The sequence below is a fragment of the Dipodomys ordii genome, unplaced genomic scaffold (genome assembly GCF_000151885.1).
Source record: "Dipodomys ordii isolate 6190 unplaced genomic scaffold, Dord_2.0 Scaffold181, whole genome shotgun sequence".
Lineage (NCBI taxonomy): Eukaryota > Metazoa > Chordata > Mammalia > Rodentia > Heteromyidae > Dipodomys > Dipodomys ordii.
In genome coordinates, this window is record NW_012267397.1 from 400,174 (window position 1) to 423,555 (window position 23,382).

Genomic DNA, 23,382 nt, shown 5'->3' on the forward strand with positions numbered 1-23,382 from the left:
GCCACTTCCGGCTTTTTTCTTATGTGGTGCTGAGGAATCAAACCCAGGGCCTCATGCATGCAAGATAAGCGCTCTACCACTGAGCCACCTTCCCAGCCCTCTTCCAAGTAGTTTTGATTGTAGTTATGAGCCACTATGCCCAGCTTTCAGTAAAATATCTATAGATCTATAGAAGTTTACATATATTTGTTTCAAAATTATTCACATTATACATTCAAGAGTGCTTCTATGATAGTGTTTTATAAATCGTTAGTCTATTTGTTCCAATAACTGTGAGCTCCTTGAACACATACAAGGACTGTGTTTTGACTCAGGCCTCAGCTAATATCTGGTTCAATATAACTTCAAATACTCCTGTGAAATACTTTAAAATATATGTTGTTTAGAATATTAGAAAGGGAAAAAATGCAGGAGGCAGCACAGTCTAGAACTACTAAATAGGAAAGGTATATTACAGAAGAATATGGTATCAGGTGTTTATTTATTTGCTATTATGTTTACTATTTTCTTTTTCTTTTCTTTTATTTTTTTGGTCTGTGGTGTGCCTGAACTCTGGGCCTGGGCGCTGTCCCTCAGGTCTTCAGCTCATGGTTAGCGCTCTAACACTTGAGCCACAGCACTACTTCCTTTTTTTTTTTTCTTTGCCAGCCCTAAGGCTAGAACCAGGGCCTGAGCACTGACCCTGAGTTTCTTTTTGCTCAAGGCTAACACTCTACCACTTGAACCACAGTGCCACTTCTGGCCTTTTTTGTTTATGTGGTACTGAGGAGTACAACCCAGGGCTTCATGCATACTAGGCAAGCACTCTAACACTAAGCCACATTCTCAGCTTACTATTATCTTTTATTGAGATATGTTATTTTTTTCTAAAGGAGATATTTTGTTAATGTAATCTGTTTATGGTGCATGACTGAATATAACCATAATATTAACTTTTGTGGGTGTGTACTTGTGAGGAAAAATGTTTACAACATTGTACGAATTTGAAATTTTGAGTTTTACAATTAAGCTCCCTTGTAATTTACTTTAGAAAAACTGATTTGGTGGTAGAATTAGGACTGGAATAGTGGTAAGGAGCCTTAGTCATTAAGAATTTTAGTCTAGGGGCTGGGAAGGTGGCTCAGTGGTAGAGCGCTTGCCTTGCATGCATGAGGCCCTGGGTTCGATTCCTCAGCACCACATAAGCAGAAAAAAAAAGCCGGAAGTGGTGCTATGGCTCAAGTAGTAGCGTTCTAGCCTTGAGCTGAAGAGCTGAGGGACAGTGCCCAGGCCCCATGACCGGACCAAAAAAAAAGAATTTTAGTCTTAATTGCCTTATAGTATAGTATTAACATAGGGCAATGTTAGACTTTATATACTAATCATGCTAGAATATATAGTATATAATTGAAAATGTATGTTTATTTTCTTAAAGATAATAGTTCTGGTAGTTTGCTAGATGTGGTAGTGTGTACTGTGATCTTAGCACTCTGGAGGTAGAGGCAAGAGTATCGAAAGTAGAGGCTATCCCTGAGCTCCTTAGCAAGATTCTATCTCATATAATCCAAGACCTGGGGAAGTGACTTGGTAGAGTGTTTGTTTAGTATGTCCAAAGCCTCAGTTTCCATTCCCAGCATGATGAGGGAAGAAGAACATCTAATAATGGCTTGGGAGAATTTTAAATGTAAGATTTTTTATTAGCTTACAGGGGAACATTTCATTGTTACTTTTCCACACATGTTTACATTGTATTCCAATTACTTTTATTCCCTCTTTCTTTTCCCCTGTCTCCTCTTCCCCAACCAATTTCAACAATTTTCTTTGTCCTATTTTCATAGTTAAAAATAATCTGTTTCGACTTTATTTGCCTTCCTTGTTTGCCTCATTCCTCGAGTGTAATACCATTTTAAAGAATTTTTGGGAAATAAGACAACTCTAAAGAAGAAAGTTTAACTATATAATCCGACATATAATGAGTACAAATGATACAGATACTTCTTTTTAATCTTTGAGGCATAGTAAAATCTCATAACAGTTCCATGAAATAGTTGGCATATTAGTTCTACTTTATTAAAAAGTAGTTAAAGATCAAATTAAGACAACCGAGGTTTCAAAATTTAAATTTCAATGCCCTTTCATTATATTTTATTTGGTTACTTTAAAACCATATACATACACAAAAGGATTATACTGTGGCTTATTTTATCTCTTATTATTTTTAGAGACATTTTAAATCCAAAGGATGTGATCAGTGCCCAGTTTGAAAATACCACCACCAGTAAAGATTTTTGTAGTCAGTCATGTTTGTCAACATATGAACTGAAAAAAAAACCTATTGTTACCATAAATACAAACAGCATTTCCACCAAATGCAGCATGTGTCAGAAGAATGCCGTTGTAAGTTGCCTTTTTATTTTATTGGGGGAGGAGGTGCGTGAATCCAGTGCTGTGCTCAAAGAACAGCCTTTGATGGTCTCTGCTTACTGCTTGTATGTTGCTTTTTAATTCCTAGATTCGACATGAAGTTAATTACCAGAATGTGGTACATAAACTTTGCAGTGATGCCTGCTTCTCTAAGTTTCGCTCGGCTAACAACCTCACTATGAACTGTTGTGAGAATTGTGGAGGTTATTGTTACAGTGGCTCAGGACAGTGCCACATGCTTCAGATAGAGGGACAGTCTAAGAAGTTTTGTAGTTCAATGTGTGTCACAGCGTACAAGCAGGTACTTGACCATATTTAACCCTAGTATTCATCTTTGAGAGGTATCTATAAGCTTTCTGGTGGAAATAATTTTTAAAATAATTGTTAAAAATGTTAAGCGATTATTGCTTGCTTCTTTACATATAAGTAGAGTTTCCCAAATGAATATGTGCCAATTTTTCTGTGATGATTTTTTATAAGTGCCAGTTTCTGTTCATTTATTAGAAATTCATGTTTTTAGGATGTAACTTTATTTCAGATTTGATTCATACTTTAGTGTGCTTTTTTTTAAAGAGAAGGTCTTACAATGTAACCTAGATTGACCTTGAACTTGAGATTCTAATGCCTAAGGTTCCTGAGGGCTAAGATTACATGTGTGTATCACCATCGCCAGCCCTTGGCTCATTATTTTTATTAATAATTTCCAAATTAAAAAAGCTATGAAGAAATGGAATACATTTTCCAGATAACCAATCTTATCCTTTGGTATCACAGCTTTCTAAGTTTGGAACATGTTGGAATTTGCATATATACTTTTTATCTGACAAAGAAAAGTCCAAATTGATATGTATTCTTGTAGTAATTTAAACTGCAAATCAGAAAATAAAAGTTTGGCTTAGGGAGTGGTTCTGTTAGCAGAATGCTTTCCTCAAAAGCATGACACTTCAGATTCTCCAGTACCATACAAAAAAGGGAGAAAAATTATTTTAAAAAAATGTTAATCTTGCTTTTTAAAGGGATTTTCATTTTCTTCATAAACTAGGAAAAATAGATGAGTGTTAAACACCATTTCATGAACTGATGAGTTTTGCAGAGGGTAATTTGAGTTAACTGTGTTGGTTGTCTTTAAATAGTTGGCTGGCCCTTAGGCTTATGTTTTGTTAGTAAGGGATCAAATGTTAATTTTGAAATTGGTAAACCTAACTTGGGCAGGGTTGGGAGAGATAGGGGAGAGCAATGGAAGAGGTGACATTGATGAAGATGCATGGTACTCACAAATGGGTATGTTGAATTGGAAGAAACCTCTTTGTGCAATTACTTAAGGAAAATGAAAAGTAAATTAAAAATTGTTAAGCTCTAAGCAATAGCAAGTACCTTTTACATTTAAGATTTTACAGTGGCTCCATATTTGAGTGCAGTTGTGTATCCTTTTTAAAAAGTGAATTTTTAGTGGCCAAGAGCTGTTGGCTCACACCTGTAATCCTAGCTACTCAGGAAGCTGAGTGAGATCTGAGGATCAAAGCCATCTTGGTCAGGGAAGTGTGACATTCTTCTTGTCCAATAAAAAGCCAGAAGTAGAGCTGTAACTCAAGTGGTAGAATGCTAGCCTTGAGCAAAAATCCTAAGGAACAGTGCCTAGGCCCTGAATTCAAGCCCCCTGTATCAGCACACACAAATACACTGTAATGTTTCAGAAACCATGCTTTAAACCAATTAATAAATCCTGAAATTAATTGCTAGATTATAGCAAGTATTATTTGGTAATATAGTATAGCGAAAACTGTTAAAGTATATCACACTATATCATCAGCTATATTTTCCTATGAAACTTTTCAAATTAATACATATTGTAATACAGAAATTCAAAATCTCATGAGAATACAGGGTTACTTTGTAAAATTTGTAACTGAGAGGACTATAACTATGAAATCTCGAAAACCACTGATTTAAAATATTTCATGAATAAGAAAAAATTAGTATTTCTTGCATGGCTCTGGAATTTGTCCCCAGCACTGTAGATAATAAACAATATTTCAGCAGTGTTAAGTATACACACTTCACAGAATTATGCATTTACTATGAATTTAATAAAAACATATGATGTTTTATTCTCTTAACAGAAATCAGCCAAAATTACACCTTGTGCACTTTGCAAATCATTGAGATCTTCTGCAGAAATGATTGAAAATACCAATAGCTTGGGGAAGACAGAACTTTTTTGTTCTGTTAATTGCTTATCTGCTTACAGAGTTAAAATGGTTACTTCTGCAGGTAGTACTACTTTCATAAACTATAAAATGTATAGGATGGCACAGCTTTTTGTAAAATTTAATTTATTTCCAGGAAAAAGTTAGGATACTTGAAATTTTTGTTATAAAATATCACATTAAAGTGGTTACTTGTTTCTTTGCTTGCTTATATATTGTGAATTTTTCCCTTACCAAAATAATTTCATACAGTTTCTTTAATGTGTTTTCTTTATCTACACCTTATTTATTTAAGATTTATTTATTTTATAGTTTCAGGTAAATTGTGACTCCCTTTAATTTTTTCAATAATGTTATTTTTTGTTTTATGTATAATGATTGAGTTTAGTTTCAGTCCTGTAACTTAACCTGGCCTTTGAACTTTGTATATTATAAAATATTTAAATCATTATGGGATTGTATGCATAACTCATTACATGTGTTTTCATTTGCTAAGGTGTACAAGTTCAGTGTAACAGTTGTAAGACGTCAGCAATCCCTCAGTATCATCTAGCCATGTCAGATGGAAGCATACGAAACTTCTGTAGCTATAGCTGTGTGGCTGCTTTCCAGGTATGGCTTTAGGAGACTTCGTGTTCTTCAGTGAGTTACTCTAGTGTAGTAAGTAAGCCTGGTGTTTGCTAGTTCCTGGATTGCCTTAGCTTCTGTTTCAGTCCTTAGTATCTTAGTTCATCCTGTATTCGGAGGCATGTCAGCTAACTCTCTTCTATAAATAAAATAGTACTATTAGAACCCAGGTTATCTATTGGGAGAACATTAGTTTTAAACTTTTTTTTGGACATAAACCCCATTCATTTATAAGCTACAGAAAGGCAGAAAATTTAACCTGCTCATTAATGTTTGCCTAGCACTATGTGGGCACACAGTTCTCATTTGTTTAAACAAATGACTGAATTAATTTTGTTTTGTTGTTGTTTCATTTTTTTTTTCAGAATTTGTTCAATAAACCAACTGGTATGAATTCTTCAGTAGTGCCCTTGTCTCAAGGCCAAGTAATTGTGAGCATCCCCTCAGGTTCAACAGTGTCTGCAGGAGGCAGTAACAACACCTCTGCTGTCTCTCCCTCCTCCCTCAGCAGCTCTGCAGCCGCTGGCCTCCAGCGCCTTGCTGCCCAATCCCAGCATGTTGGGTTTGCACGGAGTGTTGTGAAACTCAGGTGTCAACACTGTAACCGTCTATTTGCCACAAAGCCAGAACTTCTTGATTATAAGGTAAAGTATAGATTTATTATAAAGGGTTTAAGTATAAATGTGTCTGTTTTAGCTTTCTGTCTCTGAAAATGATGCTATTTGTTTTGCAAGTAAGAAGGATAAAATTTCATTAAGGTAAATGAGATGTTTAATTAATACTTGATATTTCTTTGCAGGGTAAAATGTTTCAGTTCTGTGGCAAGAATTGTTCTGATGAATATAAGAAAATAAATAATGTAATGGCAATGTGTGAATATTGTAAAATTGAGAAAATTGTAAAGGAGACTGTGCGATTCTCAGGTGCTGACAAATCATTCTGTAGTGAAGGTAAAAAGACAGAAGATAATCTAACCTACTGAGCATGTTGGTTATTTTAAAAGTAGTTGATGTTTTAAGTTACATTACTATATGAGTGTATCTAATTTATTCCTATTTGTTTTCCCAAAGTCTTTAATTTGTTGACACACAATTCTTTTTTTTATCTATTCCTTCATATTTAAATAGATAAATGAAGTAAAAGATTTTCAAAGTATAATGGAAAGATATGAAAAGCATTTAACATTCAATTGGTGGAGAAGGAAAAGATCTTAGGTCCTGTATTTAATTCTAGATATAAGTCCTTAAGTTCTAGTGGCACCCTAAGTTTATACTTCTGTTGTTTGAAACAGCATATTTCTGATTGTAAAATGGTTTGACTGTGCACATCAACATGAAGTAGATTATATTGTAAAAATAGTGTATAGAGGGTGTGTTACTTAGATAAGTATTTTATGTTTAAAATGCTCTGTTTGATTCTAAAACTGCCCAATATTATCCTTCCAGACCAGTGGTTTTCAAACCTTTTGATGATACAAGGAATTTTAATATATTAGGACTGGAGGTGTGATTCAAGTTGTAGCTGCTTATCTAGCAAGCACAGGGCCCTGATTTGAGACATCAGTACATCTCCCTCCCAATTCATTTTACATTGTGACTCAACATATTTTCACATTCCTAAATAAAAATTTGATGAAGTTAGGATACTTATATATGATAGTGCAATATTTTATATTTTGTTTTTATTATTAAAAACAATCCTAGGTTTGATCCTCTAAATTGATCTCTTGACCTGGTATTATCAGGAAATAAGTGTGAAAACCTTGTTCTAGACCAATTAAATAAATATAGGTAATATTACTCAAATGTTAATTTCATTTTTTCTGATTTTTAGGTTGCAAATTGCTTTATAAACATGACTTGGGAAAACGTTGGGGAACTCATTGTAAAATGTGCAGTTACTGTTTACAGACTTCTCCCAAATTAATACAGAATAACTTGGGAGGAAAGCTGGAAGACTTCTGTGGTGAAGAATGCATGTCCAAATACACAGTTTTGTTCTATCAGGTGAATAAAATTCATACTTCTAAGATTTTGGAGATGCAGCCAAAATTACTGTCTTTTTAAATTTCATATGCCATGAAAGCAATGATTTCAAACTTTTAAATATTAAGTATTTTATGTTCTCTAGCAGTTACATAGATTTAGGAACCTTTTAATGACATTGAAGTTTTAGTCCTTTTGCCTTTAATTTTCATAAGAGACATCAAGTTGATTGTTTTTGATGTTGTTGTTGGTCGTTTGTGGGGTTTGAATTCAGGACCTCTGTGCTGTCCCTGAGCTCTTTTGCTCAAGGCTAGTGCTCTACCACTTTGCTCTACCATACCTTTACTTCCTGTTTTCTGGTGATTAATTGGAGATGAGAGTCTCATGGATGGCTTTGAACTTCAATCATCATTTCAGCCTCCTGAGTAGCTAGGGTTATAGATGTGAGCCGCCAATGCCCAGCCACATACCAGGTTAAAGACATTAAAATACCTTAAATTACCATTTTACTGATATATTTAAATAAGATGAATTTGTCTAGTGAAGAATGAGGGGATTGGGGCTGGGAGTGTAGCTTAATGGTAGAGTGCTTGCCTAGCATGCATGAAGTCCTAGATTTGATTCCTCAGTACCACATAAACAGAAAAAGCCAGAAGTGGCACTGTGTCTCAAGCAGTAGAGTGATAGCCTTGATCAAAAGAAGCTCAGGAAAAATGCCCAGGCTCTTGAGCTCAAGCCCCAGGACTGGCAAAAAAAAAGAATGAGAGATGTTATTTATTAAGCAAACTTCACTTTGGTATTTGCCATTAATTGGAGTATCTAGAATATGTCTTGGTCTGTAATGATTTAGAATAAAATCATTAGTAGTAAATAAATAGGATAAACTAAAGGGTAGTCAGCCTTTCATTTTTAAATTTCTGTTTTTAAATTTAATCTCCTCTATTGTTACATGTGCTCCCTTTTATTCTGCCATTCCCAAGACAGATAATTAGTTTCTTCTTCACTATGTCCTGTTTCTGTTATAGATGGCCAAATGTGATGGTTGTAAACGACAAGGTAAACTCAGCGAATCCTTGAAATGGCGAGGGGAAATAAAACATTTCTGTAATCTGCTTTGTATCTTGATGTTCTGCCATCAGCAAACTGTATGTGACCCACCTTCACAGAGCAACAGTGCGGGTAAGATTTAAACCACGTAGTGAATGTAGTCACTGGTCAATGCCAGGAACTACTTTTCTTCTACATATTAGAATATTTGAATAATTGTCAATTTTATAAGATGTAAAGCCCATTATGTTCAAATGGCATTTCATTTAGATGCTTTTGTTAAACACCTTAATAGTAGGTAAATGGGTCACATTTTTATAGCTTTCTGTGCATATTGAATCAACCAAACTAGGGATGTTTTCTTTGGGATGACACTACTTTGTATTTATGTATTCATCTTTTTTAGTTTTGTTGATAATGGGACTTGAACTCAGGGACAAGGCACGGTCCCTGAGCTTATCTGGTCAAGGGAGGTTACCACTTTGAGCCACAGTTCCATTTCTGGTTTTCTGGTGGTTAATTGGAGATGAGTCTCACAGCCATTCCTGCCTGGGCAGGCTTTGAACTTCGACCATCAGATCTAAGCCTCCTGAGTGGCTAGGATTACAGGCGTGAGCCACCATTGCTCAGCTGTATTACACTGTTTTGTAACTACACAAACACCCATGCACTGTGGGTTCCTTTAAAAAAGATCTCAAACTTCTTATATCAAAAGTCAAACAGTAAATCATGTGGCTTTTTAAATCTACCAATACAGACAGGTGGGATGACTAGCATATCTGTAATCCTACTGTGGTAGGAGGGTGGCAAGGTGGAGGCTGGTCTAGGCAATGGATGGATAGATGGATGGATGCACAGCTGGATGAAATTTAATCTCAGAAATTTAGCAAATATAAATCTAGTACTATCTTAAAAGTTAGAATAATTTTAGTATCTTTATAAATAGAAGTAAGAACTATAAGAGCCTGTTTTAGAAACTTAAATCCTTTAAAATGTCAAGGCATGTTAAGAAACACCTTTTAAAAGTCCATTAAATCTACTCTTTGATTTTTATTTTTGGAGGGGGGGAGTAGTCCTGAAGCTCAAATTCAGGATCTGGTTGTTGTCTCTGAGTTTCTTTTGCTCAAGGCCAGTGCTCTACCACTTGAGCCACAGTTCCACTTCTGGTTTTATTTTGGTAGTTTATTGAAGATAAGAGTCTCATGGACTTTCCTGCCCATCTGGCTTCAAACTGAGATCCTTAGATATCAGCCTCCTGAGTAGCTAGGATTTATTTACAGGCAAGACTCACTGAGACCTGGCTACTCTTTTATTTTTTTATTTTTTATTTTTTTGCGGGTTATGGGGTTTGAACTCAGGGCCTTGGCACTGTCTCTGAGCTCTTACACTCAAGGCTAGTGCTCTACCACTTTGTGCCACAGCACCACTTCTGGCTTTTTCTGTGTATGTGGTACTAAGGAATTGAACCCAGGGCTTCATGCATGCTAGGCAAGCACTCTACCACCAAGCCACCCCCTAGTTCCTATTCTTGATTTTTATTGGTGCATATTATGTTGGTATTTTTGTTAGCTTTAAGCGAGACTGTAGCATTTTTATACAAAGATAAAAAAATGGAAGATTAACAAATTAAAAGCTAATAATTAGCTGGGCATCAGCAGCTCATTGATGTAGTTTTAGCTACTCAGTAGGCTGAGATCTATGGATTGCAGTTTGAAGTCAGTCCTGGCAGAAAAGTCTGAGCCTCTTCAATTAACAAGCAAAAAAGGCACAAATGGAGTTATTGGCTCAACTGGTAGAGTTGAGAAAAAGCTAAGGGACAGCATTCAAGCTGTGAGTTCAGTACCTGCATCAAAAACAAAAATGAAAACAACCCCCCCAAAACTCAAGTGACTACGCTTCTACAGAAATTAATCATTTTTGAAAGCATTGCTTAACCCTCTAGAGACACTGGTTTCTATACAAAATGTCAATTATATGAGGTTTCTTTATTTTTGTTTTTTAATCAGCAAATATTTCCATGGCTCAAGCTGCTTCTGCAGGACCCCCGTCTCTCAGAAAAGATTCTACACCAGTCATAGCTAATGTGGTGTCATTGGCAAGTGCTCCTGCTGCCCAGCCCACAGCAAATTCTAACAGTGTCTTACAAGGTACAGTATAATTTGGAAGTGTTCATCTTGCCTTTTTTAGTTAGATACTGTGAGTTAAGTATTGTGAATTAAATACTGTACCTTTTTGCCATGGATGGCCATTTTCATGTTTGAGACATTCATGTTAGGAATGCAGCTAGCTGTGGTATACCATGGCTTTGAAGAGTCATCTCCTTTATTCTTCCTATATTCTGCTAGTTTATTTCATTGAATTGATGAAAATAGAACATGTAAGATAGTAGGAAACATTGTGATTTTAGACTGAGGATCAGCTTTAATACTAATGTTTAGATAACTTTAAAAGATACTAAATTTACCTTTTCATTTATATCAAGGTGCAGTTCCAACAGTAACAGCAAAAATCATTGGGGATGTAAGTTTTTACTATTTTTATTGGTATTGACTCTGTATTTTCTGTATTTTTATGTACTGCATGTCATCTGAGCTAATTTGCTCTCCTTTATTATAAAAAATAACCTTCATAAGCTTGTTGCTCTTTATTCAAAAGTAGGATTCCTTTTTTTTGTTATTTGTTTTTTGCCAGTTCTGGGGCTTGAACTCTGGGCCTGGGCACTGTCCCTGAGCTTCTTTTGCTTAAGGTGAGCACTCTACCACCTGAGTCACAGTGTGGCTTCTGGCTTTTTTAAGTAGTTTATTAGGGATAAGGGTCTCACGGACTTTCCCATCCAGATGGCTTTGAACCACCATCATCGGATCTCAGCCTCCTGAGTAGTTAGGATTATAGGTATGAGCCATAAGCACCAGCTAGGATTTCTTAATTAGGTCTCAATATACTTTAATTTCTGTAAGTACTTGGGTACCTATTTGTAGTTATTGAAGGTGTTTTCAAAATTATATAGAATTAAATTGTACAGGCTGGGCGCTGGTGGCTCATGCCTGTAATCCTAGCTGCAGAAGGCTGAGATCTGAGGATCGTGGTTCAAAGCCAGCCCTGGCAAGTCCGTGAGACTCTTTATCTCCAATTAACCACCAGAAAACTGAAAGTGGCGCTGTGGCTCAAGTACTAGCCTTGAGCTGAAGATCTGAGGGACAGCGCCCAAGCCCAGAATTCAAGTCCCACAACCAACCAAAAAAACAAAGAATTGAATTGTACAGAACTTAGGCATTTTACCTTTTCAACTTTTTGTATAATTTATAATATATTTAAATTGTGAATGAAATTCTAAAATGTGATTTCAGTGGATATTGTGAATAAAATATTTGTAAAACTTTCTTTAATGCAGATCATGGTATAATAACCAGTGTATTTTTTCATTTGTTAATAATTTTCATTATTAAATAAATAAAATAAGTAATGAACAAAACTCCTGACTAGAATAATGACATTTCTAAGATGTTTGGTCTCTGGGATAACTTTTGCATTGTGTGTGTGTGTGTTTTCCTGGTGATTGCACGCAGCACTTTGCATGTTAGCCAAGTGCTCTATACTGGTCATATCCTGGCTCTTCAAATTACTTAAATAATCTCAAATGATTCTATTATTTCTAGGTCTCTATTACTGATTCTGTTACTTCTTTATTTCAATCAAAAAATAATAGTTCTCATTTTAAACTCAGTCACTATTGTTACTGCTCAACAATGTGTTAAAATAAGATTAACATTTTTCCTGATAAACAGAAGTGGTACTTAAATATATTGTCAGTAAATGGTTATGAAAATACTCCTTTATCAATCACCATTAATATTTCAGGAGTACTATATTTCTTACATGTTTGTTTCATCTGTGAGATTCCAATGCAGTTCTTTTAAAAGTATACTGTTTCTTATAATTAATGATATATTTTGAAAAACTCTTAGGATTCTGACTTAATTTTTTTACTAGGCAAGTACCCAAACAGATGCCTTGAAATTGCCACCTTCCCAAACGCCAAGGCTTTTGAAGAATAAAGCTTTATTATGCAAGCCCATCACACAGACTAAAGCCACTTCATGTAAACCACATACCCAAAACAAAGAATGTCAGACAGGTATGTTCCTTGGGCTTGCTTTTTTTGGGGGGTGGAAGCAGGGAGGAATGTGGGATCTGCTTACATTGAGCACACATTGTTTACTTTATAATATGTTTGGTTGTTTCTTTGCATGGTTCAATTTAGTTCCTGTAGCATCTGTGAGTAAGGTATTCTACTTATCTGAGACCTAACAAGGTAGACCAAAGAGAAGAAAGTTAATTAATAGTACCATATTGTGAGCAGATTTAATTCCCTTATTAATGACTGCAATTGTGTGGAATAGGCAGAAGCTTTAGTGTAATGGAGGCAGGCTGTTAATTAAGAGGTGCTATTTTCCAAAGGGCCCTTAAATTTGAACAATTCAACGTTTTGTCCCCGCTCCTTAGCTCTCTGCATTCTGTTGCCTGTGTCCAAATTAGGACTTCACACATGCTATATCCCTATACCTTCACATTGTCTAAAAAAAATCTTTTGCCTTAGGGAGCATTTCAGATCTTATGAATTGCTTTCACTTGCTAGATGTTGGGGAGGATGATAACCTTTTGTCTTCTTAGCTGGCCTTTCTTGGTGTGGAAATTCTATCCCACAAAGGAGCTGGCCTGCCTTTTCTAGGGTAGAGCTTCCATCCTGTGGTGTAGCCTCTTAGTCATACTCTCCAGAAGTTTAACTTCTGGTAAAAAATTTTCGTGTTCGGGCTGGGAAGGTAGCTCAGTGGTAGAGCACTTGCCTTGCATGCCTGAGGCCCTGGGTTCGATTCCTCAGCACCATATAAGCAAAAAGAAAAGAAGCCGGAAGTGGTGCTGTGGCTTGAGCTGAAGAGCTGAGGGACAGCACCCAGGCCCAGAGTTCAAGCCCCACGACCGGACCCAAAAAAAAAAAATTTTTTTTCGTGTTCGTTATCCTTGATTGTCAGTGGAGAGGAGAGAGGCCTATTTTCCCCTGCTACAACTTCTCAGAGTGAAGCTTTTGTCAGGTGAAGCTGAGCTAAGCTTGGATGTTAGAGCAGGTAGTGGCTGAAATGCCATAGACATACTACTCTTAAAAACATCGATTGAGTTTGTTTTGCAGTGTTCTTTATTTGCTATGTATATTTAGGAAAATTCTAAATTTTTTTTTTTAGTAGTTTTTGATTATTTTGTTTATTTCATTTGGAAATGGCTCTGGATAGCTCCTCATGCTTTCCATCCATAGGTCTCAAAAGTTTAGGCAGAAGAGAATCCTAGATCCCTAGATCTATAGGGTTATCCTGTAGGCTAGTGCTTCTCAAGCATAATAGACATATGAATTATTTGGGAGTCATACTGAGTTATTTTTTGTTAATAGCTGGTGTTCTAACACTTCAGCCACACCTTGAGGACTTTCTGGTGGTTATTTTGGATATGGATATGGAATCTAGTGGACTTTACTGCCTAGGCTTCAAACTGTGATCCTACAGATTTCAGTCTCCTGTGTAGCTAGGATTGCAAGCATACACCCCTTGGCACCTGGCTCATTTTTACCATTTATGTTGGGAATTTTCAAAATTCTTTCTTTCTTTTTTTTGGGGGGGGTCTGGTTGTGGGGCCTGAACTCTGGGCCTGGGTGCTGTCCCTCAGCTCTTCAGCTCAAGGCTAGCATTCTACCACTTGAGCCACAGTGCCACTTCTGGCTTTTTTCTTTTTTTGCTTATGTGGTGCTGAGGAATCAAACCCAGGGCCTCAGGCATGCAAGGCAAGCGCTCTACCACTGAGCTACCTTCCAAGCCCCCATGAGCCTGTTATCTCCCATAAACTACCTGAAAACTGGAAGTGGACCTGTGGTTCAAGTGGTAGAGCACTAGCCTTGAGCTGAAGAGCTGAGGGACAGCACCCAGGCCCAGAGTTCAAGCCCAACAAATGACAAAAAACAAAAACAAAAATAAATAAATTCCAAATCTTGGCCATTGTGAATAGTTTTACAATAAACATACTGATTCAGATTGATTTTTCTCATCTGTCATTTGTATTCTGTTGACTGTGTTCTTGAGATCATATTAAAAAAATCGTATTGCAGCCGGGCGCTGGTGGCTCACGCCTGTAATCCTAGCTACTCAGGAGGCTGAGATCTGAGGATCGCGGTTCAAAGCCAGCCCGGGCAGGAGAGACTGTGAGACTCCTATCTCCAATAAACCACCAGAAAACCGGAAGTGGCGCTGTAGCTCAAGTGGTAGAGCGCTCGCCTTGAGCTGAAGAGCTGAGGGACAGCGCCCAGGCCCAGAGTTCAAGCCCCACGACCGACCAAAAAAAAAAAAAAAAATCGTATTGCTGGGGCTCTGGTTGTTCACATCTGTAATCCTAGCTGTTCTGGAGCCTGAGAGCTTAGGATTGCATTTCAAAGCCAGCCCGGGTAGGAAAGTCTCCAGTTAATCACTAGAAAACCAGGAATGGAGGTAGGTAGAGCACTAGCCTTGATCAAAAATGCTCAGGGACAGTGCCAGGCCCTGGCTTGAAGCCCTACAACCGACCAAAGAAAAACCCCTAAACAAAAAACATCCTACATGAGTGCCCTAAATGCTTTGCCTCTGTTTTCTTATAGTAGTTTCATAGTTGGGGGTCTTGACCTTTATGTCTTCAGTCTGTTTTGAGTTTGTTTATTTCTTTTTGCCAGTACTTGGGCTGAACTCTGAGCCTGGGCACTGTCCTTGAGCTTTTTGTGCTCATGGCTAGTGCTCTGCCCACTTGAGCCACAGCTCTGCTGGCTTTTTGTGCTTAATTAGCGATTTTGTGCTTAATTGGAGTCTCACAGTCTTTTTCTGCTCTAGCTGGCTTCAAACTGCGATCCTCAGATTTCAGCCTCTTGAGTAGCTAGGGTTATAGGCATGAACCACTGGTGCCTGGCTTAGTTTGAATTTTTTTTAGATATATGATGACTAATAGGGGGGTCTAATTTCATTCTTAAGCATATGGATATTCAGTGTTTTCAGAACCATTTATTGAAGGTACTGTCCTTCTCCAGTGATTCTCTTATGGGGTATAGGTTTTTTTGTTTATGTAGGCCAGTCCTGGGGCTTGAACTCAGGGCCTGGAGGCTATCCATGAGCTTTTTCCCTCAAGGTTTGTGCTCTACCACGGAGCCATAGCTCCATTTTGGGCTTTTTGGTGGTTAGTTGGAGATGAGAGTCTCATGGACTTTCCTGACCAGGTTGATTTGGAATCATTCATGATCCTCAGATCTTAGCCTTGAGTAGCTAGGATTAGAGACATGAGCCATCGCCCAGCCAATGACAGTTATTTTTAAGTATTTCCATAACCTTGTTTTATGAAACTGGGTCATATAATTCAGTTAAATAACTCATATTGGCCTTGAGCTTGTGATATTTTACTGCTACCTCCCAAGTACAGCTATAGCAGTGTGCCACCATGCCTGGTTTGTTTGTTTATCCCTTCTGCCTATTTAATATTAAAATATTAAAAAATATTTTAACCTATCTTTTTTTCCCCTAGAAGACACTCCAAGTGAGCCTCAGATTGTTGTGGTGCCAGTTCCAGTACCAGTGTTTGTACCCATACCTCTTCATCTTTATACCCAGTATGCTCCAGTCCCATTTGGAATTCCAGTTCCAGTAAGTAGTCACCTAAAAGAGTAATATTAATTAAGTATTTTCTTCAGTTAAGATTTTATAAATGTGCTCAAAACGTTTCTCTTGTTTCTAAAATTATCATTTTACTATTTTTAATAAATATGTATTGACTATTGAGAAATCTACTTGTTTGTATTCTACCTTCTCAAAGTGAGTTATGATGTGGTTGGGCACCAGGGTGGTTCACATCTGTAATTTTAGCTATTCAGGAGTTTGAGAACTGAGGTTCTAAGGTTTATAGCCAGCCAGACAGAAAAGTCTACGAGATTCCACCTCTAATTAACCAGCAAAAATCTGGCTGTACATGTAACTCAAGTGATTGAATGCCATCTATGAGCAAAAAAGCTGAGAAGCAACAGAAATCCTCAAGTTCAAGCCCCGGTAATGGTGCCTAATTCCAATTGTGCACACTCTCTCTCTCCCTCCTTACACACATACACACACACACACACACACACTACTGGTGCCTAATACCAATTGTGCACACTCTCTCTCCCTCCTTACACACACACACACACACACACACACACATTATATGTATTAAATGTGCATGTGCATATATAGGTATGTTTATATTCCTGTATGGAATATTTAAGCTCAAACAGTTGTGACAGGATTAAGCAGAAATATAAGCAAAGCAGTTTTGAAAACAAAATGCAGCTGTTTTATAGAATTATTCTTTGGAAGGATTCAGAAACATTTTCTTGAGTTTTACAAGCTGTAGTCTTACAAAAATGAACGGCAAGGGATATACCTGTAAGCATCAAAATCTCACCAGTTTGATCATTATTCTGGTACTAAAATCATGGTTTTGACCTATTATTTAAGAAACTCTTCATTTTGTCCTTTCCTTCCAGATCCCTGTCCCCATGCTTATTCCATCCTCAGTGGGTAATGAAGACAAAGTCACTGAGAGTATTGAAGACATGAAGGAAAAGCTTTCTACACATCCATTTGAAGCTGATCTCCTTGAGATGGCAGAAATGATTGCAGAGGATGAAGAGAAAGAGAAGACCCTGTCCCAAGGAGGTTGGTACACTCTTTAAACAAGGAGAGACACAGCTAAATTTGTCAGAAACTCAAGTCACTTTAAACTTCATGATTATTTTGTGGTTTTGTCCTTACATTCCAAAATCCCTGGTTCATATGTAATAATTCCAGATATATCACCAGCATTGGATAAACAGCACTGTAGCCAAAGTAACCCAGCTAATTTCCTGTGTTAGTTGAGTGATGGAGGGTGTGTACACATATGCACACACATGTGTATGTGCGTGCATGTGTGTATGCCAGAAGGGGAGCTATGGCTCAAGTGGTAGAATACCAGCCTTGAATAAAAAAGCTAAGGGATGGTGCCCTGAGTTCAAGACCCAGTAGAGGCACAGAAAAAATAAAGAATAAAAGAAATGAAGTCTGTGATCAAATTCTCTTCTTTTGTTTTTTGTTTTTTTGGTCGGTCATGGGTCTTGAACTCTGGGCCTGGGTGTTGTCCCTCAGCTCTTCAGCTCAAGGCTAAGTGCTCTACCATTTGAGCCACAGCACCACTTCTGGTATTCTGGTGGTAAATTGGACATAAGAGTCTCATGGACTTTCTTTCCCTGGGTGGCTTTGAACCTCGATTCTCAGGTCTCAGCCTCCTGAGCAGCTAGGATTATAGACGTGAGCTACTGGCAGCTCAAGTTCTCTTTGATTTTTTTTTTTTTTTTTGTGCCAGTGTTGGGGCTTGAACTCAAGGTCTGGGTGTTGTCCCTGAGCTTTTTTTGCTGAAGGCTAGTCCTCTGGACTTTTTTATTTTTTGCTGGTCTGGGGACTTGAACTTGGGACCTAGGTACTGTCCCTGAGCTTTTTTATGCTCAAAGCTAGTACTTTGTCACTTGAACCACAGCTCCACTTCTGACTTTTTGGTAATTAATTGAAGATATGAATTTCACAGACTTTCCTGTGTGGGCTGGCATTGAGCAGTATCCTTATATCTCAGCCTCATGAGTAACTAGGATTACAGGAGTGAGCCACTGGCGCCCAGCAGTTCTCTTTGATTTTATGAGAGAAACAAAAGCAATTTCATTAGTAACCTGGTAAAAGAACCTTTTCCTAGCCGGGCGCCGGTGGCTCATGCCTGTAATCCTAGCTACTCAGGAGTCTGAGATCTGAGGATCGTGGTTCAAAGCCAGCCCGGGCAAGAAAGTCCATGAAACTCTTATCTCCAATTAACCACCAGAAAACCAGAAGTGGTGCTGTAGCTCAGGTGATAGAGAGCTCGCCTTGAGCTGAAGAGCTGAGGGACAGCGCTCAGGCCCAGAGTTCAAGCCCCATGACCGACAAAAAAAAAAAAACCTTTTCCTATTTTCAGTCTTTGAGCTTCTTTTTCCGCCCTCCTGGTCCCGGGGCTAGAACTATGGGCCTGAACTCTATCCCTGAGCTTCTTTTGTTCAAGGCTAATGCTGTAGTGGAGCCACAGCTATACTTCCAGCTTTTTCTGTGTAGTTTTTGAAGATAAGAGTCTCATGTTTGCTGTTTGGGCTGGATCCTTAGATTCCAGCTTCCTGAGTAGCTAGGATTACAGATGTGAGCCACTGGTGTCTGACTTCTTTGAGCTTTTTCTTTTCTTTTTTTTTTTTTCTTCTCTTGTCATGGGGCTTGAACTCTGGGCCTAGGTACTGTCCCTTAGCTCTTCAGCTAAAGGCAAGCACTCTACCACTTAAGCCACAATGCCACTTAAGGTTTTCTGGTGGTTTATTGGAGGTAAGAGTCTCATAGATTTTCCTGCCCGAGTTGCCTTTGAACTGTGATTCTCAGATCTCAGCCTCCTGCGTAGCTAGAATTACAAGTGTGAGCCACCTGTGCCCGGTTTTCTTTGAGCTTCTTAATGTGCACTTATTTTATTATTGATAAAACTGTATTGTTTGTTCTATGTGTTAAATGCTTATATAACTTAGAAAAGTTATATATAACTTAGATATTGATCTAATATTTGCATCTGCTGGTCTTTTAGTACTGGGATAAAGATTATTATATTTGGGCAGGGCAATTTAAAGCAGATTTGTTAGTCTTAAAATGAGAGAGATAGAGAACAGTTTCAAATAGTACAAATATGTAAAATTGGAAGTATAAATTTTTTCATAATATTACCTACATGTGTAAGCACTGTTAACAATGGTAATTTATTTAATTGCTTTCATTGCATTAATGAATCATCCTTTATATGTATGAATTCTTTTTCCTTAGAATTCCATGGTATGATTCATGTATGTGTGTGTGTGTGTGTGTATATATATATATATATATTTGCATGAATACTTATATATAGTCATATACATATGAATCAATCACTTTACTTGAAATGCATTTTGTTTCGTTATATGCTTTTCTTTTTTACTTTAGGATCTCAAACTTCTGAACAGGAGCTCTTTCTAGACACCAAAATATTTGAGAAAGGTTTGTAATTGTAAATATATTTTAGTTTTTATAACTCTTTGTTAGTAATAGAAACCGATAGAAAATTATTGATCTAATATTTGCGATTTTAATTTCTAAGAGACATCAGTTGTCTGTCATATATACTAATTTGTGTAATAACTTCCTCATCTTATTGCTTTAAGCGTAAATTGAGTTAATTCTTTAAAGTACATATTAAAAGTATAAAACCAATTCTGTGAGGCTCATGAATGAACACAGGTTATTTTATTGTTGAGTATACCTAGGTAATTGTCCATATCTCAGTTTTTCTGTTAGAGTTCGGGAAAGTTTCTAAACATGTTGAGAATATATTTGTTTTCTTTATCAGACCAAGGAAGTACATACAGTGGTGATCTTGAATCAGAGGCTGTATCCACACCACACAGCTGGGAGGAAGAGCTAAATCATTACGCCTTAAAGTCAAATGCTGTGCAAGAAGCTGATTCAGAACTAAAGCAGTTCTCAAAAGGGGAAACTGAACAGGATCTGGAAGCAGATTTTCCCTCAGGTTTGTGGAACACAGCCTGTCCCTTGAAAGTCCTTTGTTTAGAACATCAACGGGACTCCAAATTGGGGAGAGGGGTGACAGGGAGGAGGGTGGGAGATGGGAAGGGATGGTAAGGGGAAACAAAGGAGGAGGCAACAATGCTTGATGAAAAATGTACTTATTACTTTTCTCATGTAATTGTAACCCCTCTGTATGGTATTTTCACAATTAAAAAAAATCTTAAAATAAAAATAAAAAGACTCCAAGTTGTGATCAAGCAGCTATGAGGTACTGATAACCTAGGGCACAGCAGTCTCTGCCAGTAGCATAATGTTCCCAGAAGTGGTTAATTTGGTTTTTTGACCTTTTTTAACCTTCCCTGTAGTACTTATTTACAAAAGATTTTCCTGACTGTTGATGAAGATTTTATTTAAGGGCTACATTCTTTGTTTCTCTTTTAAGTATATGTGAAGTTCTTATTTTATCACAAAATAAAAAATACAATGATTACCCAATATTTCTTTTCTCAGTAAATAATTCTGTGAGTTATTTACCTCACACTTTGCTTTCTGATGATTATTATAGAATCCTTTGACCCACTTAATAAAGGACAGGGAGTCCAGGCACGTTCTCGAACAAGGCGACGACACAGAGATGGCTTCCCTCAGCCCAGACGAAGAGTAAGTAGCAGCTTAATTATTATTTCTTTTCTTCCATTTTACCATACTTTATTCTTAAGTCATAAAACTCATAACAGGTAGAGTCAGGTAAATTTCATTATTCTGCAACCTCTTATTTTTGTGCTTTTGTTTTTATTTCTTAAAGTCAGAACCATTTTTGTTTTACATTTCTTTAGCCAGGACTTTTTCTTTTGTTTCTGTAATTGAGGGTTTTATTTTGTCACATTAAAAACCTATTATAATCCTTTTTTGTTATCTCTTACTTAAGTCTAAAAGTAGCTATTTTTGTATGCTTTAATTCTGAAGTTCATTGTTATATATAGCCAAGTTATAAGAGTGAAGTTCATATAGGTTGTTTTTTCATGTCAAAAAGCTTTCTTATACCAAAGTTCTTAGAGAATAATAGTCTTATCTTTAAAAACTGTTCTGTTGAGCTGGGCCCTGATGGCTCACGCCTGTAATCCTAGCTACTCAGGAGGCTGAGATCTGAGGATCACGGTTCAAAGCCAGCTTAGACAGGGAACTACCTCAGACTCTTACCTCCATTTAACCACCAGAAAACTGGAAGTGGTACTGTGGCTCAAGTGGTAGAGCACTTGCCTTGAGCTGAAGAGCTGAGGGGCGGTGCCCAGGCCCAGAGTTCAAGCCCCACAACCAACAAAAAACAAAAACAAAACAAAAACTGTTCTGTTGCGTTAACTACCATTTCCTGTGTGGGGAGCAGGAACTGTTTCTCTCTCTTTTCCACTTCTACCTATTTTTGTTATGCTAAAATAAATCCTTGCTAAAGCTTTCAAAATAAATAAGTAAAATGAATTATGATTTGAGCAATTAATTTAACAAAATGAATATCAAGAAGCTGAAACATGTCTTCTCTGAGAGGAGAAAGAGTTCAAGGAAGAGAGGCTTGACGAATGGAAAGAGGAATGGTGGGTGAATACAGTCATAATAATGTACATATGGGGCTGGGAAGGTGGCTCAGTGGTAGAGTGCTTGCCTTGCATGCATGAGGCCCTGGGTTCAATTCCTCAGCGCCACATAAGCAGAAAAAGCTCGAAGTGGCTCTGTGGCTCAAAGTGGTAGATCTCTAGCCTTGAGGTGAAGAGCTGAAGGACAGTGCCCCAGACCCCATAGTTCAGGCCCCACAACCGGCAACAACAACAACAAAAAAGGACATATGTAAAAATAGAACTATGAAACTTGAGATTCAGAGGTTGGGATAGATGGGGGTGGATGGACATGACACTGATGAAGATGCATTGTACATGTTGAAATAGTACAATGATTAAAAGATAAAAAGATAAAATATTCATAAATTCTAGTTGTAGTTTTGATGGTCTTCACAAGTATACATAGTATGTAACTGCTACCATAGTCAACAGTTCTGTTGTATCAAGAAGTTTTCTCTGGCCACCTTTTGCAGTTAGCCTTAATTCCTGGTACAGAATGGTACTTAATTTTCTTTTCTAAAATTCCCTATCAACAGTATCACATATTATGCGGTCTTGTACACCGTGGTATCTCCTTAGCCTAGAGTTTTGAGCACCATCTCTGTTGTTTCATGTCTTGGTGGTTTCCTTTTTTTGTGATGGGAGCGTTGGGTGGGGGAAAGGGTTCAGGACCAGGTTTTGAACTTGAAACCTGATGTTTTTTTGCTCATTGCCTAGCACTTTGTCAACTGAGCCATTCCTCCAACCCCAGTTTGTTTTATTTCTGAGAACCATTTCATTATAAAAGCCCAAAATTTGTGCAGGTGTGTAACAGTTAATTGAAAATTTATGTTTCCAGTTTGGGGCTACTTTTGGATAAGTGAAGGATATTCTTGAATAAATCTTTGTGAGAACTTATGTTTTAATTTCTGTCAAAGAATAGAATTGCTAGGCTTTATAGTTAAGTATATTTCTAAGGTTACAAAAAGTTGATGTATTATTTTACATTCCCATCAGAAATGTGTAAAAGTCCATAAACTTCATGACTGCCTATTACTAAACTTGGGTATTTGCCAGTTTAGTTGTTGTGTAGTGAGATCTGTGATATACATTTTTTTCCTGATAACTGATATAACTGATAACTGTTGAGCTGCTGCTGCTGCTCCTCCTCCTCTTCTTTCTTTCTTTCTTTCTTTCTTTCTTTCTTTCTTTCTTTCCTCCTCCTCCTCCTTCTTCTTTCTTCTTTCTTCTTTCTTCTTCTTTTTTTGCCAGTCCTTGGGCTTGAACTCAGGGCCTAGGCACTGTCCCTAGTTTCTTCTGCTCAAGGCTAGCACTCTACCACTTGAGCCACAGTACCACTTCTGGCCTTTTCTGTTTTTCTGTCTATGTGGTTCTGAGGAATTGAACCCAGCACTCTACCACTAAGCCACATTCCCAGCCCTTGTTGAGCATCTTCTTATGTGAATATTTGCAGTTAATGTGTTTTCCTTGGTAGAATATTCCAATCTTTTATATTCTTTGTGTGGGAGGGTTGTCAATGAACTGTAGGTGCCTTTTATTGTGTTTTTGTTTGTTTATTTTTTGAGACAGTCTCACTGAATAGCCCACGCTGGCCTATAATGAGGCTGGCTTCAACTTCAATCATCAGTCTCCCAAGTGCTGGAGTTACAGGAATGCATGACCTTGCCTGCCATAAATACTCTTTTATGGATATAGTTCTTTTAGCAGCAGAATTTTGCTACTCTCCTATCACCTCCTTTTTTTGATTGTTAAAGATAAGAGTCTCACCAACTTTACTGCTTGGTTTGGCTTGGAAAAGCAATCCTCAGATCTCAGCCTCTTGACT

At 37.4% G+C, this 23,382-nt stretch overlaps 1 protein-coding gene across 5 annotated transcripts in view; it reads left to right on the top strand.

Moving 5' to 3' along the window:
- Zmym4 (zinc finger, MYM-type 4) overlaps positions 1–23,382 on the top strand; it is a 98,880-nt gene that overhangs the window by 52,487 nt on the left and 23,011 nt on the right. For 3 of the 5 annotated variants that reach the window (XM_013034079.1, XM_013034080.1, XM_013034083.1), the window contains 16 exons: positions 2,202–2,376; positions 2,492–2,704; positions 4,524–4,674; positions 5,107–5,222; positions 5,603–5,881; positions 6,037–6,187; positions 7,071–7,243; positions 8,248–8,401; positions 10,276–10,416; positions 10,752–10,789; positions 12,260–12,404; positions 15,848–15,966; positions 16,842–17,013; positions 19,366–19,419; positions 19,769–19,948; positions 20,513–20,607. In XM_013034079.1, the coding sequence (XP_012889533.1) occupies positions 2,202–2,376; positions 2,492–2,704; positions 4,524–4,674; positions 5,107–5,222; positions 5,603–5,881; positions 6,037–6,187; positions 7,071–7,243; positions 8,248–8,401; positions 10,276–10,416; positions 10,752–10,789; positions 12,260–12,404; positions 15,848–15,966; positions 16,842–17,013; positions 19,366–19,419; positions 19,769–19,948; positions 20,513–20,607 (2,356 nt within the window). The remainder of the gene's footprint in view (positions 1–2,201; positions 2,377–2,491; positions 2,705–4,523; positions 4,675–5,106; positions 5,223–5,602; positions 5,882–6,036; positions 6,188–7,070; positions 7,244–8,247; positions 8,402–10,275; positions 10,417–10,751; positions 10,790–12,259; positions 12,405–15,847; positions 15,967–16,841; positions 17,014–19,365; positions 19,420–19,768; positions 19,949–20,512; positions 20,608–23,382) is intronic. The other 2 variants (XM_013034081.1, XM_013034082.1) reach the window with 2 other exon arrangements.